Source organism: Cryptomeria japonica, chromosome 10 (assembly GCF_030272615.1).
Source record: "Cryptomeria japonica chromosome 10, Sugi_1.0, whole genome shotgun sequence".
Classification (NCBI taxonomy): Eukaryota; Viridiplantae; Streptophyta; class Pinopsida; order Cupressales; family Cupressaceae; genus Cryptomeria; species Cryptomeria japonica.
This window is the reverse complement of record NC_081414.1, coordinates 61,791,100-61,810,862: the sequence shown is the minus strand read 5'-3', so window position 1 is coordinate 61,810,862 and position 19,763 is coordinate 61,791,100. Positions and strand designations below refer to the sequence as shown.

The 19,763-nt window shown below is 34.7% G+C and overlaps 2 protein-coding genes across 2 annotated transcripts; both read right to left on the bottom strand.

The window, feature by feature from the left end:
- Positions 1-2,212: 2,212 nt before the first annotated feature.
- LOC131029928 (alcohol dehydrogenase-like 1) lies at positions 2,213-15,539 on the bottom strand. Its single transcript, XM_059212219.1, has 7 exons — positions 15,461-15,539; positions 15,139-15,377; positions 3,566-3,736; positions 3,264-3,310; positions 2,849-3,174; positions 2,448-2,538; positions 2,213-2,333 (listed from the first exon to the last, which is right to left on the bottom strand). The coding sequence occupies exons 1-7, from the start codon at positions 15,537-15,539 to the stop codon at positions 2,213-2,215; spliced, it is 1,074 nt and encodes a 357-aa protein (XP_059068202.1).
- A 451-nt stretch (positions 15,540-15,990) lies between these two features.
- LOC131029838 (alcohol dehydrogenase-like 5) lies at positions 15,991-19,332 on the bottom strand. The gene is made up of 10 exons (XM_057960493.1): positions 19,176-19,332; positions 18,932-19,071; positions 18,620-18,666; positions 18,205-18,530; positions 17,780-17,862; positions 17,581-17,656; positions 17,008-17,069; positions 16,821-16,916; positions 16,575-16,730; positions 15,991-16,403 (listed from the first exon to the last, which is right to left on the bottom strand). The coding sequence occupies exons 1-10, from the start codon at positions 19,222-19,224 to the stop codon at positions 16,278-16,280; spliced, it is 1,161 nt and encodes a 386-aa protein (XP_057816476.1). The 5' UTR covers positions 19,225-19,332; the 3' UTR covers positions 15,991-16,277.
- Between the last annotated feature and the right edge of the window lie 431 nt (positions 19,333-19,763).

The following is a 19,763-nucleotide window of genomic DNA, read 5'->3' as shown; positions in this document are numbered from 1 at the left end:
ATATCAAAGAGAGGCAAAATGTAGACACCTAAAATTAATATTTAATTAATTTAAGCTTGTCAACATAGCTAATTGATTTAATTGTGTTATCCTTATTCCTCTCAGTGTTAATTAAATCCAATTTAATTAATCCTGTCACTATTGTCTGATAATTAATTTATCAAATAAATTAATCATTCCCCTATTCTTCTAAAGTCCCTCCATAATTATTTCCTCTAAACCCAGCCAGTTAATTAATTCTAATTAATTAATCTAGTCATGTGATTCCTACAAATCACTTTTCCTAATCCCCACTTAACCTAATTAATCCTTCTAGAATCTCTCATAATCATGCTTATCATTATCCTTCAATTTTATATTACCACTCATGTCACATCAACATTGAGCCTCTCAAAGAAATTCAAATTTCTTTGAATCCCTACATGCATCCTTTATTTTGGAATTTTTAATTCCTCATTTTGAAATTCAAATTTCCTTTCCCCCCTCTTCTCAAGGAATTTTTATATTCTTGTTTATTTTCCCAAGGCATCCTTGATCCATGCCCACCATTTCAAATCAATCTCAACCCTCCATAAGCAAATCAATTGTAGCCCTTCATTGGCCTCTTCCAATCTATAAATTGGAGAATCATTTCCTCACAAAAGGATCCACTTCTCATAGCATTCTCATGCTACCCATTTCTCTTCTACCTTCCTCCTATCATATTGTCATGATCCTTCAATCTTCCACTCCAAATCCATCCAAAATCCCATCAAATCCTATCAAAACCAATCCCTCTTGTTGAGCAAAGGAGAGCAACCCACATCCCCATCAAGGACCAATCCAATCAAGTGAGGAAGGGGTGCATTCTTCACTTCACCGAAGGTCTAATCCGAAGGAGAAGGCAAGATAGCAAGGTATAAGTGGTTTATTATATGTTTGTATGTTTTATTTGAATACTAACCATCAAGCTTACATTTCTCATTTTCCCCTCTTCAGTATCCATTCCACCAAATTTGCTTGGGGCATGATACCAACCTCATCCCTATGATGTCGAAGCCTTGCACTCAGCAAAACTTGATCCCTGGTGGGCTCATTTGGAGCCATTCAACTTCACCTATAGACCAAGGGTCCATTGACAGTCTTAAAAGTCATTTAATTAGTATTTACAATCAAATATGCATCCAATGTCATTTTGTGAACAAAGGAGCCACCATGGAAATGCTTGAGCATTAGTTATTTGTGTAAGAGGCATTTGTTATTTTTGTTTGGACATTAAATAATGGTGACAAAGGTGGCTAAAAAGCTTCTAGTAAGTTTCCTCTCTCTTGTTGGTATCTCATGTATAAAAATAAGGCTTGTAGCAAAATCAATCATCATTTAATCATCTTGTATATTGTGAGTGGATGTTAGAGCTTGACTTACTTGAAGAGATTTTGTGGAGTGTGGAGTGGGACAATTGATTTCTCATTTTCTCTTGAACTAGTCTCATGGAGATAGCAACCATGGTTTCTCATTATTATCGAAGAAGGGTCGCATCTTGCATGGTTTCTTCTTGAGTGATAGTGTTGATCTCCATGTTACAACTCAAAGCCTAATATTATATTGTGACAATTTTTTTACTAAAAGTTCATTAGTTTCAACATTTTAAAGGCTAAGCATTTCCCAAAGTATGTTAGTTCCTCTTTCTCTTTTGTGTGTTCATTATCTCTTTAATTTTTGTTATGTGTGGTTTATCTAAGAATATTACTAGAATTTATAGATTAGTGATATCACTGTGACTACCTCTCTCATGGGATTAATGTAGGAAATTGCTAGTATTTCTTTACATTTGATAGCCATTTAGTATTAGAATTTATTTATGATTTAGTACTTGTAGAGCAGATTTCATTTAGAATTAAAACCTAGCTTAAGGCTAAAGGAGGGGAAGTATTCCTTGCACCATGATACTAATCCTTGAAGCAATGGGAGTTGGTTATAGGTGATCTTGTTTTAGGGATAGCTATTAAGAGCACTTTTAGAACAAAGTTGAAGAGTATCAATGGAACACAATTTGAGCTCGAGGGCATGGGATGCAGGATTTTTTTGATCATCCACCAACACGTTACATTAACATATAATATTATGCACTAGAAATTCAATTTCAGCTGCAGAATACAATTTTGGTGTAAATAGCATGTAAGCTACAAAATTATGTTATAAATTGGTTTCCCAAGGACATAATAATAAATTATCAATTTAATGCATAACAACGGTGAAAGAGGTTCAAATCAATCATCACTGTACCAATATCAATTTTTATAGGGTTAACATCAACACCAATGATTCTAGATACACCTCTGATTCTGCAACCTGCAATTTTACATGTCAGAAAGAAAAATTCTTGAAATAGCTATAAAATCTCTGAATCGCATCCTCTGTATTTGCCACTTGATGAAGATGTTATAATCAAGTGAACGAAGAGTAGGTGAATTACAGCCATCCCAATAGTTCCTAAACCAAAGACAGCCACAGTGGAGCCTTTCTCTACATTGCCCACCTTCCAAACCCCACCTAATCCTGAATAATACCACCACAAAGGTAATCAGTTCTTCAAAACAACAGTAAAATTTCAATTTCTATAACTCAATCTGGTTCCATAGACACTGTACTTAAATAGCAACTTTTAGTCACTATATTTGTATGATTTCAACTTGGATTATGGGTGCAGAGCAGGCCAAAGGGATGCATTGTTCAATATATATATATGGGACTCACGACATGATTTCCTGATACTACTAATTTGACAATTACACTTTTCTTAACTCTATAACTCTTATTGTATTGAACTAATCAAGCTATCCACTACACAAAAGTGTAATATCTTTACCTGTTGTGACCCCACAGCTAAGAAGACAAACTTTATCAGGAGCAGCCATTGGATTTATTTTAACAACTTGATCAACCCCTACAACAGTGAATTCAGAGAAGCTGGAAACACCTACAAAATGGTATATAGGTTTCCCATTGATGCTGAATCTGGTACCATTTTCACTTTTCATCAGTCCTTCAATTCTGCTTTTTGAACTGATGTCACACATATTGCTTTGGGTTGACTTGCAATCCACACACTCAGTGCAATGTGGCCTAAAAACAGGTATTACCATGTCTCCCTCCTCAATACCCTTCACATTTTCCCCAACACTTTCCACTCTTCTGCACCAGACAAACTTTCAATCAAAATTTGATCAATTGTCGACAATATTAATGCCACTAAAATCATGGAGTGGGAAAAGGGGACATACCCAACTGCTTCGTGGCCATAAATGCGAGGATGCCGTGTGTTATCCTCCTGATCATTACACACCATAATTACAGATGTCTCATGACAGAGTGGGATCAGTTTAGATAAAAAACTGTAAGTTTTGATTTGTTTAGGTAGTTTATTTGAAATCACATTCGTTTTTTCATAAGATCTATTTATTAATGTGATTTAAAATGATCCAATTAAACAAATTAAAACTTAGAACATATCATGTAAATTAGAATAGAAACAATTCTTCAAATACAATTTTGTTGAATGCAAATCATATAAAAAATTTCCAACCTGTTTTAGATTCCAAATACTGAGATCAGTGTGACATAGAGCGGTGCATATGATTCCGATGCGAACTTCCAGAGCGTGCGGTGGAGCCACTTGAATTTCTTCCATTACCAGAGCTTCCCCAGGTGCCCAACACACAGCAGCTTCAACAAATCCACCATTCATCAGAGTTCTCTTTTAAAATCGCAATGGTTGGATGTAAGATTATAATTCAAATAGCAAAAATCACACTAAAGAACACCTTATCTTTACAGGTGATAACTTTTCCCCTGGAGTTGCCAACTAATCCATTCATGGCTGTCTGCAAGTGTGGAATGTATGGTGTACCCAGTGAGGAGACAGATCATCAATGGGATATGGGATTCTTAAAGAAGAATGGTAAGAAGGTATTCTATGTAATGAGATTTCTATGTAGAAGTTAGAGCTAGAGAAGGTATTCTATGTAAATGTCACATATTTTTTCATAATTTATTTCTATATTAATTAAAAATCATCTTTCATAATTTGTCAGAGAAAAGAGATTCTAAATATAAAATTGTGTTGGTTGCAGACACAAGATTTCAGAAATGGTCTGCTATTGTATATAATTTCTTCCAGAAATGGTCTGCTATTGTATATAATTTCTTTCAAATAATTTGTCATTTTGAACAGAATATGTCACAGTCGATATTTTAAATATTTTTTATTTTATTTATTTATTTTTTTTTATTTTTTTTTTTTTATTTTTTTTTTTTTTAGAAAATGACTTTTGATTTGTCATATGAGAAAGACATCTATTTAATATTCCATTTAAAAGTTTGTTGTAAAATATTTAATAATTTATAATTGGATAATACCTCTTGGTTGAAGTTGTATTTAATATTGTAAATGTGTGCATCTCATGATATGGAGAGGGGTCATGGTTTAATGACTTAATGGTTAGTTAAATTTATTGAAGAACGTATTTGATATTTTAATTAATTATAAAATACATTTAATATCGTAAAAGTACATAATGTTTGGATATATGTTGTAAGTTGATCTATTTATCTAACATATTAGATGCACATTTAATCAAATAAATAATAATTATTTAAAATTAAAAATATATTGAGTCTTAAAAGTCATTTAATTAGTATTTACAATCAAATATGCATCCAATGTCATTTTGAGAACAAAGGAGTCACCATGGAGATGCTTGAGCATTAGTTATTTGTGTAAGAGGCATTTGTTATTTTTGTTTGGACATTAAATCATGGTGACAAAGGTGGCTAAAAAGCTTCTAGTAAGTTTCCTCTCTCTTGTTGGTATCTCATGTATAAAAATAAGGCTTATAATAGAATCAGTCATCATTTAATCATCTTGTATATTGTGAGTGGATGTTAGAGCTTGACATACTTGAAGAGATTTTGTGGAGTGTGGAGTGGGACAATTGACTTCTCATTTGCTCTTGGACTAGTCTCATGGAGATAGCAACCATGGTTTCTCATTATTATCGAAGAAGGGTCGCATCTTGCATGGTTTCTTCTTGGGTGATAGTGTTGATCTTCATGTTACAACTCAAAGCCTAATATTATATTGTGACAATCGTTTTACTAAAAATTCATTTGTTTCAACATTTTAAAGGCTAAGCTTTCCCAAAGTATGTTAGTTCCTCTTTCTCTTTTGTGTGTTCATTATCTCTTTAATTTAGGATATTACATGTTCCGACTTCTGTCTCATAAACCCTTAATGGATATTAGGCATAATAGCTACCCTACATCCAACATATGACCAATGAAATTTACTCTGTTATTTAAAATCTATAAGTCAATATGTAAGTGTTGCAATATCCCCTTGAGGAAACAATGACATTAAGTCATAGTAATTATGCTACAAATTGGCCTTGCAACCACTGTGCTTTTATATTCTTTGTGAGTAAACCGTAACACTAAGTCATTGTATTTGTATGCATCACCAATAGACATCGTAGCCACTATGCTACCTTATTCTCTGTAAGAGAAGCATGACATTAAGCCACAAACATGTCTTAGTCTCATGCCCATTGAAACTCTACCAGTCTAGAAATGTCACCAAGCTTTTAATCATACAACTACGTTTATCCTTCAGTTACAATAACAATCTTTATGTCAATGCTATTATATTTGACCATTTATCTTTGTGTAAACAAAGATTTCAATGCTAATATATTCGGCCATTTATATCTGTGTAAACAAAGATGTCAATGATAATATATTTGACTATTTCTCTCGGAGTAAACAATAATGAGAATGATAAGATATTGAACCTTCAATCTATGTGTAAATAGTGTTATCAATGTTATAGCACTCAGCCTTTTATAATAGTGATATTAATGCTAAAGTATTTTGTGTTTATTCCTCCCAGTTCAAACTATGTACTGTTGCAAAATACTTGAGCCTTCTGGCTAGTTAACTATATGAATATTGTTAACAAGTTTTACTGGTACATAATCTTTTATAGGAATCAATGGACTGTCGACCATATAAATGGTCAAGAATATTGTTTGATTGATAGTGAAAATATTGTGATACGTTGTAAGGCATGTAATGGATATCGATGATGTGTTTAAATTACTATTGTAATGAGCCTTCGACCCTCCAAGGTATGATATGGACTGAACAGTCTTATTTGAATTTCTGATGTAAAAGATTTATCATCTTCACAAGTATAATAGTGAGATAATTATATTTTTATAAAATAGATATGGGATATGGTTATGTGCTCATATGAGTATGTTGCATGAAGGAATATATATATAGATACAAATACATATGTATAAGAGAATCAACTGAACACATTATATATAAACAAGATTCTATTCGAATCTCAATTTTTAGTCTGTCGGATATGACAACAAAGACTAGTTTTTGAGGTCAATTGAATTAAAATTTCTTGTGAAATTGAAAAAAGGGTGTCAATTCAATTTTAATTTTTTTTCAAATAAGAAAGGATTGATCTGTCAATTTTTGTGTTACATTGTGAAATCAAAAATATTTTAATTACTTTCATTTTCATTGAGGTATGTTATATAAAATCATTTGTCAAAATTTAATTTGAGAAATAAACGCATGAACAAAATGGCCATGTAAGAATTGCATGAATATTTATTATAAATATTTGACCAAAGTAATGCAAAATCATTGTTTGCATTGTCAATTCACGAGTCTAAATTAAAAAATTAGTTAGATGTTTCATACTAGCTAGAGGGAATCTAAAATTGTATGATAGATTATTTGTATTAACACACAACACTAATTCTCATATGGCTTAACAATCTTGGATTTTCCCTAGATCTGCTACTCTCATGAAGGGTTGGACCACTTCTAGTAGGAAGGTGTGCGAGGGATTGCCGGTCTATGGTTGGAGGAAAAACATTCGAGTGATGATGTCCCTCTTGCAATCACAAAGCCAAAACTTGGACTATTATAGATAAAGAACTATAATTTCACTTTGATTTATTAATGATATTATTAATGATTTATTTATTAATGATATTTAATAAATTGTAATAGTGACTTAAAATATAACAACGACCTATCCTATTCTTATGTTAATGAAAGGAGACATTATTGGAAAATATTTACATCTTGTTTTAGATTTGAGATCAATTGTATGAATGTACATTCTCTTTATTCTTTCACCCCTTATTTGCAAACATATATTGATGGAAGCTTTAAACTATGCTTATGTTATATTCAAAAAATAATAATGATGTTTGGATTAATGAATTAGTCAAGTTTGTTGCATGCTATCAAATATGCAGTATTGGAGTTTCAACACACTAGATATAGATATGTCCTTTTTCAAGGGTAAAAATTGCTTGGGTGGTCCTAGAATAGAAATTATGCAACCTAGATTGTAATGGCAACCTTGAATTGTGTCATGAACTGCTCAAGTCCAAAATTTGTTTGTCAATGTGTAATACTTGGATTCTAGACCCACTGCCTAAAATCATACAAAAGACTTACTATTGGGATAATCCATGACTTTTCTTGATGGTGATTAGGACCCCTTTACATTAATTTGATGGCATATGAACAAGATCAAAGAGACGCCAAGGAAAGTTTGCATGTCTATATGTATATATGTTTGTGTTGCATATATGTTAATGCATTTAATGCTCTAGATGATTTTGTAATGATAATGTGATGATCAAATTGATGGGTTATTAATGTCGAAACGACCTACGGTTGTCCATTTTATAAAACACCTTGAAATTCAAAGTTGAGTATTCTTGTGAGTTGGCAAGTAATGGCTAATTAGAGTCAAGTTGGTTTGGGCCCACAATTAAATTAGAATTTAGAAACTAGGCTTCAAGACTACCCTAGCAGTTTTTATCCAAGATCATGTTTGCTTGAAACCCATGATTAAGAACATGAAATTGAAGGGTTTGGGTCTTAGATTATTGAGGAATTGACAATGTAAATTTAAATTAGGTATAGAATGAAAATCAAATTTTATACAAATTAAAAAATTGAGCACTAGATTTTTGCATTAAGAAGAAAGTTTCAAAGTGATATAAACTAGATAGGAAACAATGCTAAAAGTGCATCTTTTCATCTCTCTAGTTAATCAAGTTTAAACAACTATTATATTTATTACAATATCAATCTTCTAAGATACTTCCTTATATAAAGAAAAAATGCATTAACAATTTCATACCTCTTAAAAATTATTTTTGATTAAAATAAGCAGCAAAACATGTTGGCCCTATATACAACAACTTATAAGCGGCAAAAAGAAAGGCAACAAAACAAGGGTGCAGACCCAAAACACAGCAAGGTCAAACAAGCCTTTAATAGCAAGCCAAAAGTCCACTATTAAAAGCATGCCAAACTAGCAACAACCCAAAACCTAACTCGACAGTGGGGAGAAACACCCAAAACCTAACTCGACAGTGGGGAGAAACACCCAAAACTTGACACAGGGGGGTTTGGTAGTGGGTGGGGAGGGCGAGGACTTCCCCTTTTGCCTGTGACAAACAACATTCCTATTGTGAAGTATTCACACATCGCCCCATTGCAAATGGGGACCCCCAGTTTTTGCTTTCTAGGGTTAGTTGATAGCTCTTTTAGTTTTGTTGTTGGTCATTTTTGTGTCTTAGCCTTTGCATTAAAGGGATTGAGTTTCTCAAAGTTCATCAAGCTAGGTGGCCAGGGGGTCAGGTCAATTGAGTGATTAGGGGTTATTTAGATCATTCCTAGGGTTTTTAATGTACTATTCGATCACGCTTCAAGTTGCTAAATCAAACCTTGGTTGAATGCATAGTGTCCTCCTAAGTCTCGTCCCTTACATCAAGGTCATGATGGTATGATGAAAGAATAAGTATCTAGTATATTACTAAGAGGGGGGGTGAATCAGTAACTAGAAAAATTGATACAAACTCTCCAACCTTAAACTCAAACATGCAAAGTAATCTTATCAATGAAATACCACTGTCGAGATCAATACTCATAAGAATACCGATTGACTGTTACAGTAACTTAACAGTAAACAACATTTAACTTGTAAACATCCAAATGCTTTATCATATGTCAATACTTCACTTCTCAATGCATCTGGTTATCATGCCTTATCAGAAATAGTTAATCAAATCAATCATAAGATCATAACCACAAAAATATTCACCACATGACACAAGTATTTATACGTGGAAAATCCAAAAGGTAAAAACCACGGTGAGATGAAACTCACAAGATAATATCTAAACTCTTCTGAAGTTCGCCCTATTAGGAGTCAAGCCTGTTAAAACTTTTACAAAAGTCCTGTTAAGAACTGGTTCTGTTAGGAATCACCTAGTTAAGGGATTGACTATAAATGCCTTGTTAGAAGCAAATACCCTGTAAGGAGTAACCTCAGTAGAGGATTTGAAAATCCAATCTAATGGACCACCTTGTTAGAGGATTTAATAAGTAACCAAGCTTGTTAGTTTTTACCCAGTTAGGGATTTCAATTATGTTGTAATTGTTAGAAAACAACAGGAGTTTCTTGATCTATCTGAATAGCACTACATTTGCTTGATCAGATCCAATTAAGCTTCTATCTACCTTTACTTAAACTGCAGACTCATTCTCTAGTTCGGCAATCACACACTCAATTGATTTCTGCCAACTCTTGCCAACACTAAACAAAAAAACTTCATCGACCTTAAATATTAATCAATTAGGTCGGTAACACAACAAAAATCTAATCCTCTCATCGAGATTACAAACAATTCGGTACAAGCACGACCGTTGGATTTTATAGCAATCTCTACACATCAATCAAGAAAACCTCTACCGCTTCATCAAGCTCAGTAACTCATCACGCATTTTGCATTAGATGCAATACATTTTGTTCATTCCCTAGACAAACAAACGTGCCAAAATATTTTGAACTTGTCTTCATATAATGACCTTACATGTCACCATCATTACCGTTCAACCAACATAACCAATTCGACAGCCTTAATTGGTTAGGGTTTAACAAAAACAACTGGTAGGGTTTACCGGTTACATAACATAGAAAGGGTTTAACCTTTTACTCCGATTACCGGTTCAACTCACAAACTTACATACCGGTTTACAATAACCTTCACAAAGCTCTTCCTACCAGTTACACGATAATATCAACAATAACAACAATATCAGCAACATCATTAATATCATTACCGATTCAATTGACATCAATGACAACATAACATATCATTGATGCAATCTTCATGCAAATGCCAACAGGTCAAAGAAAACTCGCCTTAAGAAGTCAGGAATGTTTTCCTGATCCTGATCCTGAAGTGTCCTGAGATTTGACTGTTTGGAAAATTGAAGAATCCTCCAAAAACTAGATTTTGCATTATAACTCCTAGAAGTCCGAAACCACTCTCAAACATCCTGACAATATATATGGAATATCACTTTAAGTATAAAAAAGAAGAAAGATATAAGTAAATGTCACTTATACTTAAATGTTATATTTCATATATGAATCCTGACGGAGAGACTAACTTGTCAAACAACTTCATGTTGGAAGATTTAGGAGCAAACTTCATGTTGGAATACTTAGGAGCGAACTTCATGTTGAAGGACTTAGGAGCGAACTTCATGTTGGAAGACTTAGGAGCGAATTTCATGTTGGAGCACTTAGGAGCGAACTTCATGTTGAAGGACTTTGGAGAAAACTTCATGTTGGAAGACTTAGGAGTGAGCTTCATGTTTCACCACTAAGGAGCAAAGTTTCTTTGTTCACAAGTTTGCATTTTGAAGCGAAATTGACAACTTCATGTTTGGGCACTTTGAAGCAAAATTCATGATCTAGAAAAATGAAGTGATCTTGAGAGTGAAGTTGGATATAAATAGGTGAAATAAATCAACTTCGTGCACTAAAGGAGAAGAGAGAAGTGCTTACTTCATGAATTAAAGGGAGTGAGAGAAGTTCTAACTTCGATAGTTGAGAAATGATTAAAGCAACTTCATGTTTCATCAATTTGGAGCAAAATTGTTACTTCATGAACTCATGATTTGGAGCGAAGTTTTCATTCCATGAACCACCGATTTAGAGCAATCTTGCAACTTCATGTTATCACCAAGGAGAGCGAATTCCATAAGCATGAGCAAAATTGAATAAAGAAGGGATAATTGCCTAAGGAGGATACAATATCAAACGAACTTCATGATTCCATTGAGAGGAGCGAAGTAGAATGATTTTACAACTTCAACTTCAAGGAGAGAGGAGTGAACTTCTTCAAGAAGCTAAGAGCGAAGTTCATACTTCATGTTTTAAACAAGGAGAGCGAAGTTATACTTCATGTGTTGAGGTTTTGGAGTGAAGTTTTTTTCAACTTCGTGAGTTGAGGTTTTGGAGCGAAGTTTTTTCAGCTTCATGAGTTCGGGTTTTGGAGCAAAAATTTCCAACTTCGGGAGTTGAGAGAGAGGATCGAAGTTTTTACTTCATGTTCAAGCACTTTAGAGCAAACTTCACATTTCACCACTTTGGAGCGAACTTCACCTTTCACCACTTTGGAGCGAACTTCACCCTTGAGCACATTGGAGCGAACTTCACCTTTCACTACTTTGGAGCGAACTTCACCTTTCACCACTTTGGAGCGAACTTCACCTTTCACCACTTTGGAGAGAACTTCACCTTTCACCACTTTGGAGTGAACTTCACCTTTGAGCCTTTAGGAGAAAACTTCATGTTTCACCACTTTGGAGCGAAGTTGCCTTCTTCACAAGTTTACATTTTGAAGAAAAATTCACAACTTCACATTCAAGCACCATGGAGCAAAGTTCATAACCTAACAAAATGAAGCAATCTTAAGACAAAATATATCAACTTCATGCATTAAGGAAGAAGAGCGAAGTGCAAACTTCATGAGTTGAAGGGAGTGAGCGAAGTTTTAACTTCAACTTGGAGGGGAGATGAGCAAATTTCATAACATAGCAAAATGAAGCAATTTTGGGAGTGAAATATATCAACTTCGTGCATTGAGTGAAAGGAGCGAACTTCATGTTTGAGCCTTTAAGAGCGAACTTCATGTTGAGAAAGAGGTGAGCGAACTTCATGTTTTCACCAAGGAGAGTGGATTCCATAAGCATGAGCAACATTGAATAAGAAAAGATAATCGCCTAATGAAGATATAATATCAAACGAACTTCATGATTCCATTGAGAGGAGCGAAATAGAACAATCTTACAACTTCAACTTCAAGAAGAAAGGAGTGAATTTCGGGTTCAAGCAACTAAGAGCGACATAGTAACTTCATGAGTTGAGAATTTGGAGCGAAATTGCTACTTCATGCGTTTAGGAAGAGGAGCAAAGTTCATGATCTTGTTAAGTAGAGTGATTTGTGAATGAAGTTGGATATAAATAGGAGAGATAATCAAATCAACTTCATGTTTCACCAATTTGGAGCGAAGTTACACTTCATGCATTGAGAGATAGAAGCAAAGTTTGAACCTCATGAATTACCTCTTTGAAGCGAAGTTATACTTCATGCATTGAGAGATAGAAGCAAAGTTTGAACCTCAAGAATTACCTCTTTGAAGCGAAGTTTGCAACTTCATGTTTAAAGGATTAAGAGCCAACTTCATCTCTAGAGGGAATGGAGTGGATTTCACACAAAAATAATAAACGTCATGAGTTCAAGAAGGAGAGAGAATATCAACTTCATGAATTAAGCTTCATGAGTGAATTTTAACTTCATGCTCAAATAAGTGAATATCAACTTCATGAATTAAGCTTCATGAGTGAATTTTAACTTCATGTTTGAGATAAGTGAACTTCATGTAGGGGGCTTTAAGGGTGAATTCTCTTTGTATGCTCTTATTAAGCTTATATATCAAGTGTATTTGATACTTGCTTGTTTGTTTTGCAAGAAATGAAGAAGGAAATAAGGGGATCAAACAAGAAGCATTCACTTGTGCAAAGACATGATCTACAATATCAACAACATGAAGGAAGTCACAAGAGAAGGAATTCTGAAGGAGAGATACAAAGACACAGGCATTCCAGTAGACAGTTTCAGAAGAGTTAATCAAAGTTAGAAGATCATCATCACCACCGTTGAAGCTGGATAATGTTGAATATCAATTCTTTCAAGTCTTAAGTGAATTGAATTGGCATCACAGTCATCACTCGCCAATTAGAGGGGTTCCACATCAGCATGTCTAGATGCAATGTACTTGACTCACCCAACGATGGCACAAACTCTGAGGCACCTGCCCCTAATTTCTATTGGTCCACACTTTCTGAATGTAATTTTCTCATTGGCAATGGAGAAGTTTGTTGTAACAAACCCTAATTAGGGTTTCATTGTAAAATCCTGGTCATTGATGGAGAATTAATGCTGGCCATTCGTTGTAAATGAGCTCTCTATAAAAGCTTAGGCTCTTCATTTAAAGGTTAATAGTTGATAGCTAATAGTGAGAGAATAATTGGAGAATAGCTAGTAGTAAGTAGAATAGCAATTAGAGTAGATTAAGAGAAGGAAGAATTGTTGGTATGACTTGTAAATGAGATACTCTTTTCATTGAAGTTATGGTGAAATTTGTTATTTCAACAAGCCTCATGGTTCTACTTATCAATTTATTTTCATGTTGATTAGATTGAATGAAAGAAGTTGTTGAATGTATTCATGTGGAATCTGCCTAATCCATACCACTAGCCTCTTGCTGCTTGTAAGTGTGCCTTGTGTGGTCAACTGGAATAATATGAGCTTAACTTTGAATCATTCTACACTCATTGTTTATGCATTAACTTGAATGGTGATCAATGTTTGATGGTATTGATTCAAACATCCTTAAAACATTCTTAGAAGATTGCACTGATCTTGTGTCAAATTGTTCAGTTTGATGGTGATACCTCGCTCAGTAGGATTCCATCTAGTCCTTCACTCATCTTCCTACATTCATAGGATTAGAATCTAGACTCTCTTAAACCCTACCTCTTTTGCTCTTTTTTTATCTTTCAATTGAGTAGATAGGACCTAAGTTCCAACAAATTGAGCATTCACGCATTCGAATGTAAGTCCCCTTGTGATTCCAGCATAATCACATCAAACCAATGAGCTTATCCACATGTAGAGATCCTACATTTGGAACCTTGGAGTCTTTCTTGGATGAACCTTAAGCTAATCCTCAGCATCCAAGAGATTTTGCTCAAGAGAGGATAAGATACTTATGGTATTTTATTATGTGTTCACATGTGCGTAAAAAACACATCAATAAGTCTAGGCAATCAACAAAAGAATCAAGTAGGGAGGTCCCACATGGTTTATGTCTGCAATAGCAGCAAACTATTGTAGAATAGCATCCAGAGTAGAACAATGTTGCAGAACAGGAGTAGTAGGTGTAGAAGCCTCAGAGACAGAGGAGGCAACATCAGTAGTAATGAGAGCGTTAGCAAAACTTCAACAACAGTGAGAGGCACAACCTCATCCCAAGAGGAGCCATCATCCTTGTGTGAAGAGTCATCAAAATCAGAATCAGAAGCTTTGACAGTCAAGTGGTCGATAGTAGTGTCCTTCCACCAAATAGTAGCACCTTCATGCTGTGAGAGAGAGCAATCTGAAGCTAAGTGGCTCATTGAGAAGCATCTCTGACAGCAAAAGGGGAGGCCCTTATAATCCAACGATTGAGTCAATGGCCTATCCCCAACTATAAGAACTAGATCCCCAGGGAGAGACATAGAGATTTCAATATCAATTAAAATCCAAGCAAAGGTAGAATGACCCATGGTAGACGTGGAATCATCAACCTTCAAAAATCGGCCACATAGAGTTACCAATGGCCTCATAACAAGAATGCTCTCAAAAATAAAGGGAAAAAATAGGAAGGCGAACCCATTCTGGACGTACATTAAGTGGTTCTGTAAGATAGTTAAAAGATATTGTCCAGGGTTTGACAGAGAGAGAGTGAACTCCCAAGCCCACAACTTGCCTAGCACCAAATCTCAATCATGAGAAGAAGCAAGGAAGCAATAAAAAAACCTTTAGCACAAGGGAAAATCTCAATGTTACAAGCAACCAAAGGCTTCCAGGAATCACTCACCCAACAATGGAGGTTTGAGAGAGAAGGTCAAAACCCAGCAAATCTACATACCAACGCACAGCATTGGTAGAAATCAACATTTTCCACAACCTCTTGGCCACAAACCACCACATGGGAGGTCTTGGCACAAGGAAGGGGATGAATCCCCTTCAAGGGATGAGCAGCAAATCTGGTCACATGAGCAATGCTTTGTCCACCAGCAAAAGAAGAAGGTCTAGGATGGACCTTAGCACCCACAATAGGATCACCATCGACAACAGAAGCAACGGCACCAGACGGAGCAGCCACAACTTCAGCATCGATAGCAAAATGTTTCAAACTGGAGGCAATTGTACCAGAGCAGCCACCGCTACAGTACCCACGACATCACTACCAACGCCCACAGTAGAAACCACAGGCACAGAGGGCGATTTTGAACTGGTCTGGACAAGACTCGACAGCGCAACAGGCATTTTTGAATACCTCTTAAAAATTGTTACTAATACTTATTTAAAATTATAGTGTAAATGCTATCAAATTATCATACTTAAGAAATATACTTCACCATATAAGAACTATGTAACAATTTTTAAAAATTTCATCATAACAATATAAATGTAACTTAAACGTGGAACCTCTTAATTGCAAGCGAATAACTCTGCCAATTCCCTATTACATCATATATATAGAAAAGTGAAATATTTTTTAATATATATATCCATTGAACGAAGCAAATAAACGCAGCTAGCGTATGATTTTTGACAAGCAAATAAAATATTTATCACATGGAATAGTTTAAGTTATGGTAGTCTTTATTTGTTCTGCATGGATTAAGTTTGGTAGTTTCTGTTATTTCTATATATAATGACAAATGTGTTGAAAACATTTTTTTTTCTGCTTAACAGCAGACAACAAAACACATGGTAACAGTTTTGATAATCAACTTCTGTATTATAATAATATACCATTCTAAGAATTTCATATATTAATGGGAACTACCAGCTATGGTGAATACAAGCAGAATCAACCGTGGGATCCCAGCAAAATAGGGACATAATATGACATCAAAGTTATTGATGACACTTAAGGTAATAACCCAAAACAGAAATAACTTTATCACAGAAGGGACTACAAAACATCTTGCCTTTAACATGGTTGGATCAGAGATTTAAAGACATATATATATTCTCCATCAAACTAGGTGTAGAAAGCTAATGCAATGCCCTGTCCATCCACATAATGCATCTCAAACACTCTCCTTTTGTCAACAACTCAAATGCCTTGTTGATCTCTGGAAATGAGATTTCCTGAGTAATGAAACCATCTAGCTGAAGCTCCTGATACAACAACAAACACAATTAGAGTAATTATATAACAAAACAATAACATCTATTAAGGTTGAAGTTAATGTGAGAAGTGAGAGGGTAAATTTTCAAGCATCCTATTTGCATGATCATGTTTTCAAACTCAAAATGTTAAGTTCAGAATAATTTGATGATGAGAAAAACCTTTTTCATATACATGTCCACCAATAGGGGCACATCTGTTTTTGCCTTCATTCCTCCGAATAATGACCCTTTTATGGTTTTACCACGGAGCAATTCTTGACAGTCTATGGTTATCTCTGTCATACCCACTCCTAAAACCACTGTTGTACCCCATCCCTGCAAGCTTCCTCTGTTAATATCAATGCAATACAATGGCATCAGGCCAATCTTGATTCCATTTTGATAAAACAATGCAAGAGATCTTACATTACAAGTGCTTTTGAAGGCTTCAACAATGACAGACTTGTTGCCTGTGCAATCAAAGCTGTAATCCACCCCACTTCCAGTCATTTCTTTGATCACCTGTGATAAAATATATACAAATTTAATTGACTCTCATGACTCCTACCACACTCATTCTTTGTTAAAAAATAAAGGATAGAATAAGGAAAACCTGGTGAACAGGCTTTTCATGGTCATTAGGATTCACAAAGTCTGTAACCCCAAATTTTCTTCCTGCCAGTTGCAAACAGAATAGGTAAGTTTGCTTGTTTTGTAAGATCTTTGAGATTGTCACATACAAACATTTCAATTGATCCATCTGAAATTGTGTTCTATTCTCTTCAAGTTTTCTTGTTTTTTCTTTGAAATATTTGGTTAAACCTAGACATGGAAGAAATCTCTTGATTAACAAAATTTTATTTGTGAACACAAAAAATTGTGGAAGAAACTTATTTGAGGCGAACCCAAAAACTATTTGTGACCACAAAACAACAGAACCTTCAATAAAAAAAGCACACACAATTAAACGACATGAGTTTTATTTCTAATAATTAGCATATAGTATCATGCACTAAATTCAGCCGCAGAATACAACTTTGGTGTAAATGGCATGTAAGCTTCAGAATTATGTTATAAATCTGACTGTGAGTTAGTCCATAGATTGGTTTCCCAAGGACGTAATGAAAAATTATGAATTTAATGCAAAATTACGGTGAAAGAGGTTCAAATCCATCATCACTGTTACCAATATCAAACTTTTTAGGGTTCACATCAACACCAATGATTCTAGATACACCTCTGATTCTTGCACCTTCTGCAACCTGCAATTTTACATGTCAGAAAGAAAATTCTTGAAATAGCTATAAGATCTCTGAACCACATCCTCTGTATTTGTCAATTGATGAAGATGTTATGATCAAGTGAAAGAAGAGTAGGTGAATTACAGCCATGCCAACAGTTCCTAAACCAAAAACAGCCACTGTGGAGCCTTTCTCTACATTGCCCACCTTCCAAGCCCCACCTAATCCTGAATAACAACACCACAAAGCCAATCACTTCTTCAAAACAACATTAAAAATTCAATTTCTATAACTCAATCTGGTTCCATAGACACTGTACTTGTATAGCAACTTTTAGTCACTATAGTTGTATAATTTCAACTTGGATTATGGGTGCAGAGCAGACCAAAGGGGATGCTCAAATTCGTCATTTACTTCAATCATATATATAAGGGACTGACTACATGATTTCCTGATACCTCTAGTTTCACAATTACAGTTTTCTTAACTCTGTAACCCTTATAACTCTGTAACTCTTATTGCATTGAACTAATCAAGCTATCCACTACATAAAAGTGTAACATCTTCACCTGTTGTGACCCCACAGCTAAGAAGACAAATTTTATCAGGGGCAGCCATTGGATTTACTTTGACGACTTGATCAACCCCTACAACAGTGTATTCAGAGAAGCTGGAAACACCTAAAAAATGGTATATAGGTTTCCCATTGATGCTGAATCTGGTACCATTATCACTTTTCATCAGTCCTTCATTTCTGCTTTTTATACTGATGGCACACATATTGCTTTTGGTTGACTTGCAATCTACGCACTCAGTGCAATGTGACCTAAACACAGGTATCACCATGTCTCCCTCCTCAAAATCCTTCACATTTTCCCCAACACTTTCTACTCTTCTGCACCAGACAAACTCTCAATCAAAATTTGAACAATTGTCGACAATATTAATGCCACTAAAAACATGGAGTGGGAAAAGGGGACATACCCAACTGCTTCATGGCCATAAATGCGAGGATGCCCTTTATTATTCTCCTGATCATTACACAGTACACACAACACAAGTCATTTTTACAGATGTCTCATTACAGAGGCGGCTTCGCTTAAATAGAAAGTTGTAAGTTCTGATTTGTTTAGATAGTTTGATTGAAATCACATTTATTTGTTCCATAAGATATTAATTTGATTCAATATGACCGATCTAAACAAGTTAAAGCTTAGAACATGTTATATAAGTCAAATTGAAACGACTCTGCAAATGCAATTTTGTTGAATGCAAATCAGATAAAAGATTTCCAACCTGTTTTATATTCCAAAAACTGAGATCAGAGTGACATAGAGCGGTACATATGATTCTGATGCGAACTTCCAGAGCCTGCGGTGGAGCCACTTCAATTTCTTCCATCACCAAAGCTTCCCCAGATGCCCAACACACGGCAGCTTCAATAAATCCACCATTTATCAGATTTCTCTTTCAAAATCTCAATTGTTGGATGTAAAGATTATAATTCAACTAGGAAAAATCACACTAGAGAACACCTTACCTTTACAGATGATAACTTTTCCCTTGGAGTTGCCAACTGATCCATTCATGGCTGTCTGTAATTGTGGAATGTTTAGTGTACACAGTGAAGAGACAGATCATCAATGGATATGGGACTCATAAAGAAGAATGGTAAGAAGGTATTTTAGGCAACAAGATTTCTATGGAGAAGTTAGAACCAAAGAAAATATTCTATGTAAATGCCACATGTTTTAATATTTTTTCGATTCTGAATAAAAAATTGTGTTAGTTGCAGACACAAAATTCAAAAAATGCTCTGCTATTTTATATAATTTCTTCCAAATAATTTGTCATTTTGAACAGAGAATATGTCACAGTCGATATTTTAAATGTTCTGCTCAGCTGCAAGTTGATTTGCTGTTTTCACCTTGACAGTCTTACTGTCATTTTATTGTAGTCTCTTATGCATTTTTTCAATATAAAAAAAGTTATTTTTTTATTTATTAATTTTTGGTGGAGTTGTTATTTGGTAACGACCACTTGTGTATTGCTATATATAAAAATAATTCTATTTAATATATCATTTAGAGGTGTTGGAAGTTTGCTGCATATTTTAAATATTAAAATA

Excerpts from the sequence above, each read along its gene's own strand:
- LOC131029928 (XM_059212219.1), bottom strand. The coding sequence starts at position 15,539 with ATGCCTGTTGCGCTGTCGAGTCTTGTCCAGACCAGTTCAAAATCGCCC. Across the intron at positions 2,539-2,848 it reads TAGCTGTGGGGTCACAACAG|GATTAGGTGGGGTTTGGAAG; the intron begins GTAAAGATATTA and ends GGTATTATTCAG. Across the intron at positions 2,334-2,447 it reads ATTGGGATGGCTGTAATTCA|AGGTTGCAGAATCAGAGGTG; the intron begins CCTACTCTTCGT and ends ATGTAAAATTGC.
- LOC131029838 (XM_057960493.1), bottom strand. The coding sequence starts at position 19,224 with ATGAATGGATCAGTTGGCAACTCCAAGGGAAAAGTTATCATCTGTAAA. Across the intron at positions 19,072-19,175 it reads AAAAGTTATCATCTGTAAAG|CTGCCGTGTGTTGGGCATCT; the intron begins GTAAGGTGTTCT and ends GATTTATTGAAG. Across the intron at positions 17,070-17,580 it reads CCCTAAAAAGTTTGATATTG|GAAGAAAATTTGGGGTTACA; the intron begins GTAACAGTGATG and ends TGCAACTGGCAG.